This window comes from Polyodon spathula, chromosome 2 (genome assembly GCF_017654505.1).
Source record: "Polyodon spathula isolate WHYD16114869_AA chromosome 2, ASM1765450v1, whole genome shotgun sequence".
Lineage (NCBI taxonomy): Eukaryota > Metazoa > Chordata > Actinopteri > Acipenseriformes > Polyodontidae > Polyodon > Polyodon spathula.
Genome location: NC_054535.1, coordinates 65,893,671 through 65,915,684, shown reverse-complemented (window position 1 = coordinate 65,915,684; position 22,014 = coordinate 65,893,671). Strand labels below are relative to the sequence as shown.

General features: G+C 34.3%; 1 protein-coding gene across 2 annotated transcripts in view; it reads right to left on the bottom strand.

Annotated features, from left to right (window-relative positions):
• The window catches only part of LOC121299199 (proprotein convertase subtilisin/kexin type 5-like), a 168,205-nt gene that overhangs the window by 51,335 nt on the left and 94,856 nt on the right, over nucleotides 1-22,014 (bottom strand). The window contains exons 13-21 of one of the 2 annotated variants that reach the window (XM_041226841.1): nucleotides 16,127-16,263; nucleotides 15,670-15,804; nucleotides 15,135-15,237; nucleotides 13,767-13,960; nucleotides 12,365-12,449; nucleotides 10,485-10,588; nucleotides 10,180-10,315; nucleotides 9,213-9,328; nucleotides 7,810-8,235 (exon numbers count right to left, since the gene is read on the bottom strand). In XM_041226841.1, coding sequence (XP_041082775.1) covers nucleotides 8,120-8,235; nucleotides 9,213-9,328; nucleotides 10,180-10,315; nucleotides 10,485-10,588; nucleotides 12,365-12,449; nucleotides 13,767-13,960; nucleotides 15,135-15,237; nucleotides 15,670-15,804; nucleotides 16,127-16,263 — 1,126 coding nt within the window. In that variant the 3' untranslated portion in view covers nucleotides 7,810-8,119. Of the gene's footprint in view, nucleotides 1-7,809; nucleotides 8,236-9,212; nucleotides 9,329-10,179; nucleotides 10,316-10,484; nucleotides 10,589-12,364; nucleotides 12,450-13,766; nucleotides 13,961-15,134; nucleotides 15,238-15,669; nucleotides 15,805-16,126; nucleotides 16,264-22,014 lie in introns of those variants that run through there. The other variant, XM_041226833.1, reaches the window with a different exon arrangement.

The following is a 22,014-nucleotide window of genomic DNA, read 5'->3' as shown; positions in this document are numbered from 1 at the left end:
AATTGTTCAGGTGATCTGCCATTGAAAATCAGTCAAACCTGTGAAAACCAGCGATACAGAACGACCATCTGTCTATTGTGACCACTCTGAAGAATCTAGTCTTGTCGATAATAAGCCCCTCCTTTCTTTAGAAACCTTTTGAGTTAGGTCCCTTTTGTAAAGACAAACAAATAACCGCATCACTTCAATCACCCTACACTTGAAGTTTAAAACTGCATTGCTCCAGTCACAACACAATTATGATTGATGTGCCAAAGATGTTAGGATGGTGCCAGAAGAGAATTAACTCTATTTCTGCTACAAGAAAGTATCTTGACAAAGAAGTATGTTTTACAGCCTGTTTTATAACAGAGAGTCATATACTGGAGGGTACTGAAAAACATACAGCTTGTGATAAAAACAGCACAGGGTTATGCTGTTCATGTGTGTCACTTTTTGAATACATTGTGGCCTAGTGATACTTGTGGGTGTGGTACTGTAATACAAAATGTATTTTCTTGGTGCTTGTTCTATAACTGTACATTAGGGTTCTGTTACAATAAGAAACTAAACAACATGGAATAAAAGCTCTATCACCCAATTATGACGTCACTTCAACAAAGAGAGTTCTCAAATTGAAACATTGTGGAATTTACAAGGAATTCACCCTGTATTTAACACAAAGTGCTTATACAATGCCGTAACTATGAAGATGGTACCTCAAGTAATCTCAGTGATATGAGGCTTTGTAATAGTAGTGCCAAAAAACAGGTGCAGCAGTATAAACCAATGAACCTATTTTGACATTATTTAGAGATGCATGTTTTTAAATTTGAGTATGTACTTTTGACAATAATGAGGAATCATTGATGTAAAAAAAAAAAAATGACCTGAGTTTCATTGACACTTGTGTTATTTGTTTTGTTTTAATGCAATGTTAATTTCTTAACATGAGATTTGAAAAAGGATTATAGGAAATAAGGAAGTGTATTTATGGTTCAGTAAGATGTCCCTTGAATTTGACGCATTTTGACACATGGAACTACCCCCTTTGTATGGCAAGTCAAATTATCACTGAGATATCTAAAATTAATTTATAGATATCACTAAATATTTTAAGATATCTCAAAATATTTAAAGATATCTTCAAATATTTAAATGTATCTCTAAATCATTTTAAGATAACTACAATACATTTAGAGATACCTCAAAATGATTTACAGATGTATTTTAACTGAGCTTTAAATGAGATATCTAAAATGCATTTTTAAATATCTTTAAATCGTTTTAAGATATCTCTGAATGTTTTTGGAGATATCTTTAAATACTTTTCAGATATCTCTAAACTATTTAGAGATATCTCTAAGTAATGTCCTGTTCATTTAAGATATCTCTAAATAATTTGAAGATATCTTCAAATAACTTCCTGTTCATTTGGAGAGATCTCTGAATCATTTAAAGCTATCTCTAAATCATTTGAAGATATCTTCAAATAACTTCCTGTTAGTATAGTATTTAAAATATATCTGTAAATCAATTTGAGATATTTTTACTTAATTTTTAGATATCTCAAAATTGATTTACAGATATCTTTAAACACATTGTAGATATCTTAAAAACTGCACAATTAACGATATCTGGAATTCAATTTGAAACATTGCGAAATGTTTTACAGATATGTCTAAATATTTCAAGATATCTTAAAATGCAATTTGAGATATCTCTAAATGATAATTTGGCTTGCCATACCTCTGCTTATTTCCAAAATACGATAACGGTATGATGACAGCAAAATTCTAGAAAAAGAACATTCCGCTCTGGGTGCCAGAAGTCATAAACATTACCATTTATAGATCCACTAGTGCATAAAAATAAAATAGTGCATTTCTTGTGTGCAATATTGACTCTATACCATCTGTTTTAGTTGAGGGAGGATTTTTTGTTATATTAACAACATGTAAAACAAAATATGTAAAGTTATTATTTTTTTTTTGTTATTTGTAAAAGTTTACTATGTAAACTGCAAACAAAACACACAGCAATACTAGCAAACTTTTGGTTGTGGGAGAACGTTTTTATTCTCCAAATAGGTTTTTAAATTATTTATTTATTTATTTATTTAGAAATACAAGGTTTATTTTGACTAAAGACTTATACAACTTCCATTTTACGTAACTTACTATCAAACTACTATGTTATCATACAACATATATAAAGTTTTTGTATACATAGACTGATATTCTAAACATCAATTGTAATATCAGTTAATTAAGCCTAACATTACATGAATAAGTTTCATGTAATTGCGAAAATACAAAACAGCAATGATTTTTGGCCATAATTACAACTGGACTCAAATATTTTAATGTAATGACTGAGCATTTTACAAATGTGCAGTAATTTTCAGTAAATATGACTTGGACTGAATAATATTTGTTTATTGCATTTATATAGCGCTTTTTATACAAAAGTATTGCAAAGCACTGTACAGTACATAGCAGAAAAAAAAAAAGAACAAACCACAATACTATTGTTTGTGAAATTAAGGATATATATATATATATATATATATATATATATATATATATATATATATATATATATATATATATGTATATATAATAAATGTTATTAATTAGTTAATTGCCTTTGCATGTACTTGGACAAAATCCTTACAATCCAAAACATTATTCTTCTTATTTTAATTAGGAATATATAAAGTTAAAGAACAAATATTTTGATACAATAAAATAGTTTAACAGTGCAGCTATGGAAAACAGATAAGAAATGCAGAAGAGTGACTCACCCTTGTGAATTCCATGTTACCACCTGCTTTTATAAATAAAGGCATGGCATTTTACATTTGCATCCTTTGATGGGTAAATTATTTCTTGTAATCTAGTTTCTACGTGTAGCATTCCTACCCAAAACAAAGTCTATATTCACAGTACTGATGCATGAAATGTGCAATTTATAATTTAGGAAACATAACTAATAAGACATTATAAACACATAAAGAAAAACATTAGTAGAGCTATTGATGAATGTGTCCCAGTAAAACCTGATTGATCTCATATTCTTTCTGAAAACAATGAAGGGAGAACACTAAACAGTTTTCTAACTGTAATATTACCCAGCTAAAACTAGTAAGAGCCAATGTCCAAGTAAATGTTCTACTTCTCACTTTTACAGAAACTGAAGATTAGCACATGATACAAGTTTTTCTAATGCCCTTTGGCAGGGGTATACCTCCAACCATTAAACTTAACCTGATTTTGTTTGCTATCTAGGCTCTTCTATAGAAAGTATGCCCATTTGTCTCTTGTTGCCGATTAGTGATTCCACCCCCATGCTTGCTAGGATGCCTACTTATCTGAGAAAAAAACATGCAATGGAATGATATCATGTGGTAAGTATATGCCTTTGGGGTGGCCATAGTAGCTCTGTCCTCTTTATGTTTGTGGCAAAAAATTAAATCATTCATTTTAATTTAAAGACTGTGTCCACCCAATCTTCCAGGTGTGTTGGGCGCATTTGTTCAATAACTTTAATGACAACATCTACCGAAGTACTTTCAGACCCCAGCTTTTGTAGTGCTGTTGCAGTGGACTGCCAATCTGTGCAGTCTCACTGATTAAATCAACAGAAGCAATGCTTGCTGGTCCATGCTGAGCCTGTAATGTGATCTGTAAGAGAAGTCCCAGGATTTGTTATCTTCATTTTATCTTATTAAAAAACACTTCTTATAGAGGGTCATTTCAATATTTATCAATTATTCGTAGTACACTGGATTGACATTTAGTCATGTATATGCGTGTCCATTTCTACACCTGTTTTCTTCATAAGACTACCATTTCTGTTGATGTTTACATTTTAAATGTTATGTTTCTGAGCATCAACCTAAGGCTAGTTTTGGAACTTTGCTCATGCCATCAACAGTAAATGCTAAAGATTCCAAGTACACCAATGGTTTCTGAAAACTTTTGGCTTTAAGCCAGTTATTTGATTTTCTATAAATCAGATTTTACACAGTTCCCACTGTTGTTATTTTACACCTACATAAAAGACACTTTTTTTAGAAAAAAAAAAAAGCAATCTTTCAATTTCGGAAGATTGACCAATCAACAGCAGTCAGACATGTATTCCATATGAATAGTATTTGACGACATTATGAATTCAATGAGCTGTATGTAATCAATGAAGGTATGTGTGATGACTAATGATGCTATATAATATATATATATATATATATATATATATATATATATATATATATATATATATATATATATATATATTTTTTTTTTTTTTTTTATTATTTGAATTGTGTTTTATTTCAGGTTCATTATGGAACTATATAATGCTTCTAATAAATGTGGTACCCCTTTCTACATATTTATTTTACAGCCCAGTTTCCCCTGTTTTGGACAAATCAGTTTAGTATATTTTTTTTAGTTTTGTTTTATAAAAAAAAAAAAAAAAAAAAGTGTTTCCCTCAAGTGCACTTCAAGATGACTTATACTATATCTTTCATGTAGAACATATTTTTAGTTTGCATTTAGGTATTTTTTCCCTTGCAATATTAGGACACAAGAGACTGTTAGGACCTATTTATTAACTACAACATCAAATCTATTATTTATTTTATCCATGGGTGAACTTATATGTAGAATGGCACGGTGCCACCTAATCCTTGATCTGTTTAAGGAGATCAAGATGAAATTAATCATTATGACATCATCGCTGTCCATAGTTCAACTGCATAATGTTACTGTGGCTGCTCTCTCAAAACTTTTATATGGGATCTGATCACAATCCCATGAAGTCACATTCCAATCCATAAGTAATCATTTTCTGTTTTTGCTCTCATCTTTGGATAATAAAGAATTTAAAAAAGCTGGCAGTTGAGAGATTGTGATCCTTTGTGTACAGTCAAGTTCTCAGGTAATAAGAATATCAGCTGTTCTATTCTCACCTGCTACACTTTCCCTATTCCATTTTGAACAAAATACGCTCTAACTCGACAATGCTCATGGTTTTGTCTGATAATTGTTGATCAAAGGATGAGAAGCAAAGTAAATGGAAAAACAATAGCAACTAGAAATAAAATACTTCACATGGATGTAAAAACACTAGCCTTTTCGTTTAAACTACTGCCATCTGTAACAGTTGTCTGTCCAGAACACCACAAAAATAAAACACCCTGAACTAAGGTTCCTGAATACAGAGTAAAGTTGTCTGCAGATAAATTATGCTGTGCATTAGGAACAGTGGTTTTAAAAATAACCAGACAGCAGAATCGGAAACAGACAATTACTGACGTAAAGGGGACTGTGGTCTACAGCTGTTAAGATAATTGTGCACTTGCCTCCAAAACAACAATGTGTGTATATATGTGTGTGTATATATAAAAAAGAGAAGGTAGATATAGGCCACCGTTTCAATGTGGTCCAGGGCCTGCAACCCAGGACCAGGGCTGGCCTTTACATATATAAGAACTCAAAGCAGACTTAGGCCGTCTTTTTGTATTACCAATTTGGTTACGTACCTCGGTAGACACTCCCATTCTCCCACGCGCGAGAAAGGTGAATGCTCTGTGGCAAGATGGCAGTGGATCAATATTGAATGGTAATTACTTCTACATCATACAACTTTAATTCTAAAATTATTAAATAAATATATCTAGAGGGTTTTATTTCTCACAATTACCTTTTCTTCCTGCGATTTAGCAACTAAGTGATAAATATAAACAACACTACAGGATTGTGGATCTCAATAATGATCAATAATGCAGCAACTTGGCATATTCAGCCACCATTGTTAATATTGCACACAACAATATCATAGCTACAGAAGAGGGCGTCTTTACATTAAAATGTCGATCATTTCTTTTAGCTGCTTGCTTATACACACCCATAAAATACTGTTTTCAAACACGTATTAAGATTGGTGGATGCACCAATTATATATATATATATATATATTAAATTTAAAAAATTTTTATAACGATGACTCGACGAGCTGATTGAAATTGTGTATGTGTGTGTGTGTGTGTATATATATATATATATATATATATATATATATATAACACACACACACACACATATACACACACATATATATATATATATATATATATATATATATATATATATATATATATATATATATATACATACATACATCCAGTATATATGAAGTTCAACCGCGGTGCCACAAATAAAATTTAACTAGATTCAAACTGACGCCGTCGAGCTAATTACTGTTAAACGAGGGTGTCTTTAATACAAGGATGCGCCAAATTTAAGCAATATGGGATATATATGTGTGTGTGTGTGTGTGTGTGTGTGTGTATATATATATATATATATATATATATATATATATATATATATATATATATATATATATATAAGAAACTGCTACAAATCAATTATTACTTTATAGCTCTTCCATTCTGAGCGCAGGCTATCGTTCCATTAAAAAAACAAGGAAAAAAAAACAAGCAGTTCGCCACATTTTAGGCCTGCTTTTCAGTCAAATATGTGAACATGCAAAGGGTCCTTAAACCACAAATGTGAATGGGGTTGCAGACTTAAATATGCGGCAGTCATGTGCGGGTTCTTAGTAGTTTTTACCAATACAAACGTTGAATTCCTTTCAGAATATTTGTCATTGCCTTTATACTTGTTTCAAAGTAGGGCCCACTTTATACGTAAAAATACTTAATGTTCTTTAAGCTGTATTTGTTTTGCTTTTTAAAGGGACACCCAAATGACAGGTTGAAGACCCCTGCTCTTCATCATTACAGCAATGCTTCCAGTTCTGGCAAAAAAAAAAAAAAAAAAAAAAACATGACTTGATCTATATTAGTGTACCAGAAGTGATGTTTACACTGTAGCAATTAACTCAAACGTGTACTAATAATCTAGTTTGTGTGACTTTGCCTTTTTCAACCCAACACATACAAGCCTACAGTAAGTGAAGGTGGCTGCATTAACCAGTTTTATAAGATAATGCAAACCAAAGCATGCTGGAACATCAACTTATCGTGTATTAGGCACCATTTTGAAATTGCAATATCATTTAGACCTGATGCCATAATCCCATAACTGAAAATGATTAAAAGAGCACTGTTATATTTTGTAAATGCAAAACTGCAGATTTAAAATGAGGTAAATAGGATATTCATTTTTGTTGCCAGAATTGTAATATGAAGAGAAGCCCCAGAGACAGAATGCCAACTTGTGTCTTTAGACCACCTAGTAATCTAAGAGTTTTAAATGTGTTAATTTAAGAAAATGTGTGGTACATGATTATTGAGGAGTAGGAGTGTGCCTTAATTGACCAGGCTTTTGCCTCAATTATGTTCTTCACGGTTTCATACAAATTGCCGTTTTGACTTAAGATTTTCTTTTTTTCTTAAATTCTATACAACTACCTCAGACAGTAACAGATGTTCAGTATCCTTCCCAAAGGATAATATTTATGTGATGGTGTTTAGAATGTCACTTGAAACTGCATACACATCTAGTATAGCGGGAGAACAGTGATGTGATAAATGAGACATTAGAATACCCACCAGGAATGTGCCTCATTGTTTAGTATACACAGAAACTGTAAACAATTATCAGGATACAACATGCCCCTGCTTTATAAAAAAAAAAAAAAAAAAGTGTTTATGATCCTTTAAACATTTATAAGCTTGATTTATTAACATAATATGTGGATGCATTAAACTGACCATTTTTAGACTGTAAACTCTTGATAAGAATAAAAAAAGAACACTGTAAAATAAAATTAAAAAAAAAAAAAAAAAAAAAAAAAATAGATTGATCTCCGATAAAAGGTAGGTCCCACAAATAATCTGCGACGATCAAACTATATATTAAAAAATTAAATTAAATTTGGCATTGATGCTTTGGTCACAAAATACAGACATGTTACTTATTATTCTGGATGCTAAACCCTGAAAACACGTCCCAGTAAAGAAAAGGTAGGTTTGTTGTAATTGTTCTGTCATTTAAGTTCTGACAAACAGTTCGCCATCTCCTATGAAAAAGGAGGGAGGCAGCTTCTCATATAAATTATCAATATAAACGCATACAGAAGCGAAAACAACCCTGTGGAAATCCATTCACCCTTTTAGTGAACATGTTCTACAGCACAGTTGCTGGAGCACTTTTCTCTGGCAAAGATTGTTCTTTTTCACTAACACACAGAAGCTTCCTTCCGCCCACGTTTCTTCCGTTGCTTTCCAGAGATCAAGCAAAAGAGACAGGAAGTTGAATTGAAGAAGGTAATAGTAGTGGGATTTGATTGGTCAGACAGGCAGATAGGAAACCAGGTCAGGTGACAGCAGAAGATGTGGATCCATCACAGGAACAGGAAGTAATTTTGTGGTCCAACAGGAAGTGATTGGGTATCCATTTTTGGAAAAAGGGAAAAAAAAAATATCAGAAAGACTCATTAGATGCACAATAAAAAAGAAATGAATTGGATAACTTTACAGTAAGTGGTTGGTCATGCAAGTGGTTGGAATAAGTGAGAATATTGCACTGATAATCACTTCATTGGATTTCAATAAGAAATAATATCAAATAACTGCCACTTACTGTAAAGTGGTAGCTTAAATTGGAATATAGGAAACAGTCAACTAAGAAAAGAATACAAATCTTTTTCATGCATACTCAACTTTCACCCTTTTTCTGCAGCACAGCTTATTAAGACTTCATGAAACGTTTTTGGCTATTACTCAACTAGGCAGCAAGACCGGACTTCTGATAAACAAAATCTTGCCTCTCCACCAATATGACAATATTTCCCAAATCTCAGGAGCAGATTTAACTATATGTGATCTAAAACATTAACACTCCCCCATAGAAATGCACATAGAAGGCTACTCCCTGTAAAATATCAAAAGAAAGTGGTGCACAACAAGGAACCATCCACACTCTACACTTTACAGGGCAGCAGAATGCATGAATACGTTACTAAACTAACTCCTCCTCTCGCCATATACAATAATCCAAAAAAAACCAACAACCTGTTAATGGGGATATGGTTTTAAAAAGAAGCAAGCACAGTTAATGAAATCAGCAATTCACATAAAATTCAAATCACAGCTTCAACTCAGCTTTTTTCTAATAGAAATGTTAGAGCAGGAGCCATGTTCACTTCACAGCAAGTCTCAACTCTAGACAAATATTGACCTAAAATGTTGCACTCACCATCTTTACAAATAGTTCCGACTACACAGATTCCTGATTCTAAGTTGTATCCGCTGATACAGCTGGTACAGTTTTTCTCCCCAGATCCAGTGCAGGTCAAACAGCTTGCGTCACACCTTTAAAACATTCAAGGAAATTATAATGATCATTTTCAGCAGAGCTATGATGATCATGAAACAGCAGATCACCCTGACCTATGTCCGTAGGGTTATTTATTTTCTGTGTTTACTTTTTAGGTGAAAACAAAATATTTTAATAAATCGTGCACTTTTAGACGTAAAGTATTTTGAGCTGGCTTGGGTTCTTCAATGAGGGACAAATATTTGAAAATAAACAATAGCAAACTGAATTAGTTGGATAGAAACCATATTAAATCAACTTTTAAACGTAACATCAAATTGAATATTTGTCCTTCAGGTATTACAGTACTGTTTTAATTTTCAGCTGGTTAGAAATAACAAATACATAGTATATTATCACATGAAGCAGCAAATAAGATGTTTCAATGAAGTCCCAAGGCTCAAAATAACTGTGTTACTCTAAAGTTGTATTCCAGTAGATTGTGCTCTTCTAAAAAATAAACACTGAAAATTAAGAAAACTATATAATGTACATGGATAATTACAATTGTTACAAAAGTACCTAAATAAAAGGCATATGGATTGGCATTTCCTTACACCCCCCAAAACTGATACTAAATAAATTGCTCTTGAGAATGTCCTAACCAAGTTTCATCACAATGTAAAGAGGTTCACTAGAAATAATGTATACAAAACTTCAACATGTCTTTATTAAGTGCAACACGCATATATAATAGGCATGGATCCCCAGCTGGGGGATGATAACCTGAAATGCATACCAATGAATTGTTGTACGTTAATTTTGTTACTGAATACAATTTTATTTATGAATAATAAAAAAAAAAAAAAAAAAAAAAAAAAAAAAAAAACACATATCAGAAACTTACTTTCTGCATGTACTCAGTTTCTCTGCATTTTCTGAGCTTTGTTCCAAATAGTATCCAGCACTGCAACTTAACACACACCTCCAGTCTTCCATGTAGTAATCTTCTGCACACTTTGTACAAGCCTCTGCACCTGTGCCTATAATGGGAAATAAAGAGCAAGCCATTTTTTAAACCATTCAAACAAAACCACGCACAACATAGGAAACTGGCTCATGAAATCTGTGTTGGATGCAAAGGTATTACAAAGTGTCTACACATGAAAGAGAATCTGCACATAATCCAATATTTGAAACAATCCGGATTACCTGCACACGCAGCACAAGCTTTATGACAGATCTCACATTCCTTTCTATGGGCGTTGTAGTATGTTCCAGCATCACATGAAATCGAGCATTTCGATCCCTGTAAACTGGAGAAGCAAAAAGTGTCAAGGATAAGAAAAACAGCACAGAATTTTAAATAAATAAATCATTTGGAGTTCTGGACTCCTGGAAGCTGTAATTATACTGCTGACCAAGGAAAAGGGTCTAAATAAGTGCCTTTTAAAAACAACTTGTTTTGGAGCTTAAGTAACTGCGTCAGAGCAGCTAAATATAGCTTTCAGGTATGACATCAGCATGACGATAGATCAAGGCTGGGGAGAGAAGAAGACATCCCTCTTGCATTTTTTAAAACAATAAACTCTAGTGGGCTTTGCAAAAAAACACAGAAAATAGTTCTGGTATGACCATATGCCATGTTTCTATATTTATAGAATATGGGATACTGAAACTACAAATCAAGAAAACTGAACATTTTCCTAATTTCAATGAGCTGCTGTCTTCAGCATGAGGCAATTTCAATAGTATACAGTACACTGAATTTTAGGAAAGTTGATTAGTATTTAGGGGTGATATCTATACATAGTAATTCCTAAGATTTTCTTACTCTGGATCACACAATATAAACTCCACATTCCCCCCACCCCCTTATGTACAGTTTATAGAAACTTTATTGACAGTATAGATGCTACACAGATTAATAGATTCAGTTTGTCAATGAATTATAGAACAATGTTTTTCAAATGCTTTATTTAAAATATTTAACCACATGTTTAACCCAAGTTGAAATGTCCAATTGGAATGTTGCTGACCCTTCTAAAATTGTGAGAGTTTTCTACCTACAAACTTATATGAGCCACAGTTGGATATGGTCAGAAATTACAGTTTAATACCCCTAATGATTATTTCTAAAGCCACTTCACTTCAAGAGCAGCATTTTAAGTGGCTGAAAAAGGACATAGAAACCTGACAAACAATGATCTTAACAGAAACAACAATGTGATAGAGAATGATAGAGAACACAAGGAATAGGGTGTTAAACAGGTAAGAAATTAAGAGACAATATAGATGTGTGACAGAAAGACAGACTTTGTGGTAAATCTCCCTCCTGAAATGTGAGGGCGCTAAATAACAGGAATAGAGTACCCTGGACTGTTTGGCCTGACACTAAATTCCTGGGCTAAAACGATGTCGGTCATTTAGAAAGGGGGCGGAGCTTCGGTGCATTAATTCATCGACCCGGAAGGGAAATAATGTGGCAGCCGCGGATTGGATGAGCTGCTGCAATCGTTTACAAAGGGGACATGTGTGATGGTATAAATAGGGGACGAAACAACGTAATCTGTTCCTTCGTCGTAGTTAGAGAACAACCTGGAAGGACCTGTGATTTGTGTAAAAGTATCGTGAGTGTTTGTTTGTCTCGACTTGTGTCTTGTTATTAGTAGATGGCTAACACGTTCCGGCCAGCACAAACCTGAAACAGCACTGCACTTGTATCACGTATAAACTGTATTTGCACCACGAGCACTAATTCACTCACTAATGGACTTATTGCGTTTTGTGTTTCGTGTGGGTGTCTAAAGAACGGGACTATTATTTCCGGACAAACCCAGGGATTACAATTTAAGTAATACACACCGCTGTATTACTTAGCATCATTTATTGTTTACTGTTTGTCTTGCCGTCAAGCACTGGATACAAACTCATTAAACAACTCTGCACCTCAATAATAATAGTCTGTATGTTCATTGATTACCTGCACCTGCACACTGTTAACCAATTTGCCACAAGATGGTATATAAAGTGTCCCTTTAATATCCAAAACAACTTTGTGATTTACTATATACCTTATTGAGTTCACTTACCTCATGCCTGGTCTGCATTCTGTACAGGTCTGAAGCCCAGTGCACTTTTTACAATGTTCACTACACTTCCTGCACATGTTCGATTCTGTTAAAGCAAATAAACCACAAGTTAAACAGAGGCAAACCAGTTCATGTCGGTTTTCACTTGTTTCTTGACTTAGGTTTTAATGTCCACAAGGCAGCAAAATAATAAATAAACAAATAAACAAACAAATAAATAAATAAATAAAAAGTCCCACTCAAAATCAAATGTAGACTCATATTACTCTGTTGCCTCAGTACAGCATGTTTACCTATTGTGTTGTGCAGGAACTCTTGGCTTCAGAGCTACAGATTGAACAGTAACTAGCTGGAAAATACAATGGCATATTTCCTATGGACTGAACAACTCTGGCATTTGTTTTCAACACCACATTTGGTAACTTAAAGGAGTAAGGAGGGTGGTTACGAAAAATACAGAATTACACGTCCCCATGTGTTGCTGTTTAAGTAACTTACCTGTAACGTTTCTTTTCACTGTTAACATCCTGACAACTTTTTACACTTACAGCTTTAAAGTCTGTTTGAAAGCTCTTTTAAAATTGGCCACTCTAATGCACAGATAGTGTAAGGATTATTGCCCACATTGTCACAGGTAACAGCAATAATGATCCATAATGTTGTACAGAAAAGAAAAGCCAGAGCACTTCTTGTTATGCTTGTTTTTTATTTTTATTTTTATCACTCTTCTTGCATCGATTTAGAGGACAGATCTCAAACCACAGTGCACTAGAGCGGCCATTTTGAAAAGCGCTTTGAAACGTACTTTAAAAGTTGTAAGTGTAAAAAGTTATCAGGATGTTAACAATGGAAATAAAAATTACAGGTGTATTATTAAAACACATGGGTATGTATAACGCTATATTTTCAGAACCTTGCTACTTACTCTTTAATATTTATGTGTTAGTTCAAAACTTAGCATATTTTTGGTTTGGCTTAAGTTTATTAAATCATGAATACTGGCATTACTTGAAATTGCACGTACGAAAGACATTTGGCAGGGAATATGTAGATCTTAACGGCTTCCAGCACAGTAAAACAGCACACTAGACGAACAGTCATAGAAAAGTTGAAAAATCTTTAAGAAAAGTTTTTTTTTTCTCCCTCTTTTTTTGTACACCCAAGAGGCACATGAATTTTCCCTAAGTACAAATTTTACTTGCCCCACAATAAAAAAGTTCACAAGAAAGAAGAGGTTGAAAACTTCAAAGGGAAGGTAACTGGGATTTAAAATGTTTTACATGTAATGGAATTCTTTATGTGCAATGACTATTTTCCTACAATAGGCATGTTTAATGTTTTATCTAATGCACTGGGAAGGGGTCATTTATTATTATGAGGATTCGTTTTGCAAATCACTTGCCTTTGTCCAGGTAGAAGCTCTCAGGACAGCTGGAGACACAGCTGTATGTTTCTTCATTCAGGTGGTAGCCAGGCTTACAGGAAGTGCACTGATCACTGCGGCTTCCCACACACGTGTCGCACAGGGAGTAGCACTTCTTGCAGCGCTTCTTATCATCTCTGAAGAACCCCGATGGACATTCAGAAACACAGGTCCTACAGAAAAAAAAAAAATCGTTGTTTTCTCGCAACCATTTACATATTTGCGAGGGGTGCACAGAATGCATCGAAGTGTGTTGTCTATGGTTTGTTTTTCAAATGTGGTGCACTTCCTGCGAACATGCAACACACGGGAGTGCAGGCTTGTGTCATGCACTACCGTTCTGTGCTTGCATGCATGCTGCTAGCACACAGATGAGAAGAAAGTAGGAGGAGATGTCACTAAAACCGTAATAATACTGAAATATATAGGCTTCCTCAAAAGCATATGAGAGCTGCTGGTAATGGATCATAGAAAATCAATGAAACCATATAAGAACTACTGCAACCATTGACATAGAATAAAACTGTATGTGTGAAATGTTCTGCTGATAGTACCATATTGCACTTGACATCCCCTGCACCACAGCAGTAGCACCAGGACAATGTAGTTTACTAAAATATGCTAAATAAAAATTGCAACAACTAAAAATATATTTCATGGAATAAAATTTGTATACAGTGCTAAGCTAGCTGTGAATAAAATGCATAATGTAACAATTATGTAAGGTTTGTAAAACGTTGCATTTAATAAAACCAAAAAAACCACTGCAGTAGTAAATAGGTTAACCATTTCTAGGAATTAAAAAAAAATAAATAAACCTTCTGAATTTAAATCACAAAGCTGAGCCTATTGCCCAGTATAATATCTAGTATATCGTAGCAAAGCTCAACTTCGGTCAACAGCTGTATTGGAGCTACTACTTAAACAATTGCCCTACCTTTTCATTATCCACCTTTAAAAAATGTCTGTGGAAGCACATTCTGTGATTTTCCTGCACCTGCAAATGTTTATATTTAAGTATTTATTATACTCTTGAGGTCTGAAGTAAGCCTTTGATCATAATTGCAAACGTTTGAGCTATACCACGCTAACAGAGACTAACTGCTATACACAATGAACACAAACAAAAAAGCAAACTAAAATGCACTCAATCACTAAATGAATGGGTACTCCTGCAACTTTGTAATGAAGAAACACACCATAAGGTCCCCCAAGAAAATTATATATTTCTTTGAAGACAACTTGCTTTGCAGATCTATGCTTAGCACTGTCTTTGGTAAGTCAAAAAGGCCTGGTATCAGGCAATCCACATCCAATGAAGTACACGTTCCAGTGGCAATGTCTCACCTTGTGTGGTTTTTAAATTTCAGGAAGTAGTGCAAACAGTCAATGCACTGATGAGGGCCTGGTCCGTCACAGCCTCCGTCGCTACATTCTGGGTCACAAGGTCCTTTCGGGAGAAATATTTTATATTTGGTCACTGAGACCCCTCAAGCATGGTGGAGAACATAAGGTGAAAACTATACATTTTAAGAATGTGGATGAGAGATTATCCATACTGTATATGCTTTTTGGATGTGATAGAAGTGTTAAGTTGAAAGAGGAATATATGCTTACAAAAAAAACAAAAAACTAGTGAAATGAACATTACTTTAATACTATTCATACAAGAAATACTGCTTACAATAAATAAACAACTTTATTAATACTCTTGTCAAAAATGTTTGAAATATAATGGTCTAGATAGAAAGAGAGAGATTTGCCTAGTTGTTGATCAATAAAATGAAATAACTGGCAACATCACAGAACACTACCCATTAGACTCTCACTCAGGAGTTGCCATAACAACATTTCATTCTGCTCTGCAGTTCCTTGACCTCACCAGTGTATTCACTGTAGTCCGGTGTGGTGGTCTCAACTGGTGAACGGGGCTTCTCTACTTTTGGATGAGCAAAACGTGGAGAGTACGGGTGAACAGAAGTCCCATAAAGAACCAGAGACCACTCCTTAAGTTTCCCTGTAAATGAGGGTAAAAAGAGAGTACATGTACACCAATATATTCGTTGAGGAGGCATGCTTGATAAATAAATTGTACTTGATAAATACATCCTGCAAAGCACTTTGAGCAACACAGGGTTAACACCACATAATGTATTAATTCAGAATATTTAAAATTGTCCTCACCGCTAATTTCTGGGTGTTACCATGCTATTAATTGAATATATTACATAACTGTTGAACATTTCATTTGCAATAGCTATTTCTTGCATTTCAAAATCAGTTGCTCGTTTCATGATTGTCACACTGAATTTTGTACAGGTCTGCTTCTCACGAATTACCTGGAGTTTTATGGTTTCTGAGTTGTGAAGGGGTATCATAGATTTCAAGGATCCAATCTCCAGCAGCCTTTTCTCCCCAGCAGTGAGTGGTCATAAATTCCCAGTTCTTAAAGCCTTCCATTGAATGATCAAATAATCTGAAGTGTTAGAACAAAAGGTTTTGTTAACAACAGCGCCATATGGAGAACCAAACAATAAAAACATCAATAAATGATTGCCAATTTTAAATAACTATTTAAATATTAGGATACATACAATGTGTGTCACTGTAAACAAGTTCTAGACTTAGTTTGATTTTACTGATATATAAACAACCATTTCTCTTTGACAAGGTGACCTTTCAAGTGGGCAAGGATGAATAACTTGATATTCCAGACAAAGGTTTTCAAAATGCAATTACTTACCATAGCAAAAGTGAAAAAAAGACACTTTGGTCTTGTTTACTGTATCCTATATCGTACACTAATGCAAACTACCTTTTTTCTTAACCAAAAATATGACAAAAAGCCACCAGAGATGTCAACAGTACTTTTGTAGGAAGGCAATTTGAATATTTCAAGCAATATAAAAATGCCGCCCCCTCTTCTCTCTCCCCTCCTGTTGCATGCTTTGTAATTTTGGACTGCCCTTAAGTTGACCTTAAATTCTGGTGTTTAGTAAGGTTGGAGTACAATTACATTTTCAGTTATTGATTATCGGCTGCAAATTATCATGATAATCATGATTATCGGCTGAATAAGTAAAATATGTAACATTTCTTGTAATTGATGAAATGTAAAACACACACACACACACACACACACACACACACACACACACACACACACACACACACACACACACACACACACTTGAGCAACATGAAACTACTTCTAAAAGTCAATGCCTTGGTTTACATGCACTTGAAAATCGACTCTACAGTCATGACTGTGTAACGTTGTCACGCGAATAACCTACATTGTGAAACAACAAAAGGACATCCTCTTGGCAGAGCGACTTTAAGGGCAGGGTCCAGCGCTTTCTCACGAAACCCTGTAAACAGGAGCAGGAATCCTGCTTGTGGCTCACGAGGTTTCAGCAGTCAAGATACCATTTTTCTGACTTAATATCACATAATCTTCAGCAGAAAGGCCGTAAAAAAAATAGACACCTATGGACTACTTCAACATGCGGTTATACTCATACATACAACTACCAGTACATTTTAAACACCATCAACATTGAAATGAAAGAGAAACTATTGGATACAGCTCAAAAGTTTTATTCACGCACATATCAAACATTTGGACAGTCAAAACGCTGTATTTAAATGAACAACTAAATATAATTGCTATTATCAATGCAAAAAAAAAAAAAAAGTAATCAACCTTATGGCAAACGTTGTAACCAACCGCTGTTTCATAACTTATTAAAAGTGCATGTCTTTGAAACCTGTCTAGTTGTATTTCTTCTAAACTCAATGGCAGTGTTTACATGCACATGACAGTTTTCCTCACAACCTGTTTGCCATACTTTTCAGGAAATGCGTTGCTATGCAGTTCTGATTAAAGAAAGAAAAAAAAAAAAAAAAAAATCAGGACGTACCAATGCAGATTACTCAATTCACAGTGTTTTAGGGGAGGGGATATTTAAATGTCAGTGTCTGCTTTCTAAGTAGGAAAAGAACAACTCTGAATATCATGAGGAGAGCTTCATGCGTTGCCATGAAGATAAAAACATTTAACAAGAGAAATTAATTCACATGTTGTCGCGCACATTCTGAATTACTTGTTTGTCTGGTTAGCTTTCCAACACGCACAAACACACACAAAATTAGGTAAAACTATAATTTTATTACTACTTTTTTACTACTGTTTTACTAGTTTTTATTTATATTTGTGTGTATGTGTTTGTGGAACATCTAAAAGTTACATTTCATTAACACTAGAACCGCCTTTTACAATACATATGTTTATTTTGAATATAACCTACAATATTCAATTTGTTATATCTATCTATCTATCTAGATTAAAAGCTACTATTGTTTTTATAGTTTTGTATGGGCATATACCTGTTTACACACTAGTTTCTTTTGAAATGTTTATTTTATTATAGTTTTTTCATTTTTTGAAGTAGTGCTTTATAAGTGGGAAGTTAGAAAATAAACCCTTTTATGTTTAAATGTACAATAAACTGTCAAACTGATAAATAGGCATAAGTTGCAAGTTCCAAATACTGTGTTATTGTGATAGAAAGCCAGTCCGGCTTTGCCAGTTTAAAATTTAGGATCAAAATGAAATCATGATGTAAAGTTAAAGTTAAAAGCAAGCAGAGTGTTTAAAATCATTAATTACATACAACTTACATGTATCAACTTATGGCTACATATACTTGCACATAAAACAAGCAATGACATTTGCAATTTCACTGTTTTTCAGGTGATATTTGCTATATTTTGATTTACGTTCCAGAACTTCAGTTCATGTTATGTTTGAACTTCTCTGCTCAGATATAGGTTTTACTCTGCCTCTGTCATATTTTGGTCTTGCAGAAATACGTGAATGCGAATCTGAATGGTGATCTTTAGATGAGTGAAGAGATTAGTGGTATTGCCTTTGCATGGTGTTGTCTCCTAAAAAAAAAACACACAGGGCTGATTTTTGTTGTTCTTTTCAGACGGTTCGAGGTTTATCTGCAGTTGCCTTCGCCATTGGCTTCAAACGTTCACCTTGCTCAGTAAGGCTTAAGGTCTCCACACACCAGTCACGATGTGGTTTGTTCTGCAATAAAACAGTATTCTTGCTGCGACACTACCTTTCACACCAGTGGTGACTGACGCACACGCTGTGATAGGCAACTCTTCTCTGATTGTATCATCAGCTGGATAAAAATCACACCTATGATAGTCCTATTATACAGCGAATACAAATGTATATAATTGCTTTTCAGAATACTTATTTCAGTAAAGGTAAACAAATTACACACCAGCTATATCCAATTCCCTGGAAATGGACTGCCAGATGTTCTCCCTCACTGCCGTGTCTTTATAATTTCCGTGTCCTTTATTGTACAGCTTCGGGTATTTTGATACTGCAAGAATTATTTTTTCTTCCACCAATGTTTATTAAAGGAACACATTAAGGGAAGCTGTTACTCAGTCAGTTAACTAGTTGTCACGTGACAAAAATCGCAAAAAGCCACCAATCCTATTTTTTCGCATTGCTTCAGTCTTGCCTGTCACATCACAGGCAGTGTGAACAGCTCGTATCAGAAATACATGTTTTATTTATTTTTTGTCATGGTGCGATATGTCATATGACACATTCGCTTGTCACATCGTGTCCGGTGTGTCGAGGCCTTTATTCCTCATGTTACAACAAATTCCCACTACTCAGTGCGTACAGATCACATCTTTAGTGCTGCTTACTGCTACACACAAGTGTGTCATATTGGGTAATGGATGATAATATGATTATTGATAATTTTTCAACGCAATAACATTGTCGATGCAAAAACATTATCGATAATATCTAATAATTGATTATGTTCCAACCCTACTGTTTAGTACTACAAAGGGCTGACCAGAACACCTTAATTTATAAAACCGCAATGCACAGGTTCCTTATTATAGTTAAGGAACAATACACTGCTGCCTAAAACTTACGTCAACAACACTTGGCCAAAAGATAAGACTAGTTCAATTTTTTATTGATAAAACAATTAAAGTGTCCAATTTTCTATTTTCCAGGTTCAAGCTCTGGGTAGTTTTTGTGCTCAGGGTGCTTCAATTCTGGAGCATAAATTATTAAAATATGATAATTTAAAAATGGCTTTCTCCTTTATAATTGCAAACTAATAGGTCCACATATACATAAAACAAAAAGTGAAAAAGATTTATTTCCTCATAGTAACAGTTTATTTTTTAATTTTTTTAAATGACCTTAACCGCAGTGGCTCTTCCTCCAGAAAATGGTAAACCTGCTTGATCTTCGTACTGTATTTCTTTGTTTACAGTGCTTTTAATAAATTGGGTCATTGGGAGAATATGCATGAAAGATAATTTAAAAGGTGGCAGGATGATCCATGGTTGTTTAGATCACCGAAAATAAAAACCCAGTATCTTTTTTACATGTTTTCAATAGATGTATTTAAGGTCAAACAATGGCAGTGAACACGGAGATTCCTTTAAGAAAATGATTGCGAGAGTGTGCAGAACTTTGAGACCAGGTTGCTCTGTATTGAGATTAGATACACAAACTAATTCTGGATTTAATTTTACACATGGGTCAATCCTCGATCTGTTAACTCTAAAGCTTGGACGTGCCCTTTGAAGTCCAATACAACTGGATAGTTTGGCCTGCAGCCATGAACACATGATTGACCTTTCACAAGCTCAGAACACTATACCGACCTTTGCAAACTTGGGGCGGATAAAAGTACTAAAACTGCAAAGTCATCAAAATGTTTCTAGAATGTATTATACAATGTTGAAGGTAAAACAACAAAAAAGCGGAACATTTCACATTACCTCATCCTATAAGTAGAAATTAAAATATTACACACAACCCAAAAACAGCACATTTGTTTGAGTGATGGATGTTTAAATCATGGTGACAAGCTCGCTAGTTCTGGACACTTTTATGATGTGCTCCAGCCCACTAAATTAGCAACCTGACATACAAAGGTTGTCTGCTTGCTGGGATAATGGGGTGTAGAGCATAAGTCAAACAAGTATGTTAAAACACAGAAGTGTTCCATTGACTGCTCTGCACCTGTAGAAACTGGATAAACTGCCCTCCTTTGAACAGCTGTTCTCTGTAGGGGGTGCCTGAACTGCCTCTCAGCTGGCAAGGGGAACTGGAGAGGAAATCCAGACAGACAGACTAAACTGACTTATCAAAGCTTTCAGCCAGTTCCTACTACTGGTTTACTGTGGAAAATAAACGTTCCTTTGAACCAGCCTGGGGCCGACACACACAGACATGTTTTTTTTTTTTTTTTTCTTCTTAACATATGGCAAGCTTAAAAATAATTAGAAATAAAAAATGCCGATATTTCTGACCCCAAAATGTAAATGTTTTAAGAGAAGTTACTCTTTCATTCAGCAATCTGTAATGTCTTGTGAATGACCCAACAGAGGTTTCTGTAAAAGAACCAAATCATTACTAGCACTGAATTCCCCCAGTCACTGCTCAACTTATAACAGATCTTGTTAGAACTTAGTGCTGTTTACAATGTATTTAAGTTGTAGATCCCTGCCAAGCACATGTTCAACTTGTTAAAACTGACCCTGCAATAAAGTGTACACAATGTAAAGACAATGTACAATGTTTCTAGTCCAGAAGATTTTTAATTGTGTAATGTACTGCACATTAAATTCAGGTCAGTAAACAAAGCCAAGGAAGCACATGCTTTTGAATGACAGTATCCATTTTAGCTTCAAACATTGATAAGAGCTGCTATGTGCAGGTAACGACTTGGTTCAAATTTGTCTTTACAAGCTAGGTGGCTAGAAATCAAGCAAACACTACAATCTGAGGAAAACTGGGGGCAGGAGACAGGACTGCAATGTCCACTTTGTGTGATCTTTCTGCTTGCGTTCCTATACTGTAAAATGGTGGGATTTCACAGCTTTCACACCAGTAATGCATCAAAATAGAAGCGAACATTAGGCTATTATTAAGGTAACGATTTTGTCATGGCGATTTTTAGTACATTTCACAGGTGAGTTGCGGAAGAAAAACAAGAATTCACAGAAACATCATGAAAAGGCCACCAAATAATGTAGGTTTAGCTACATCAACATACACAACAAATTTTAAATAACACACCAAAACTAATAATATAAAGACTGTTGATTTTGACTGTTGGCAAGTTTAAATGTTACTTCAGAGTACAAAACTTAGTTT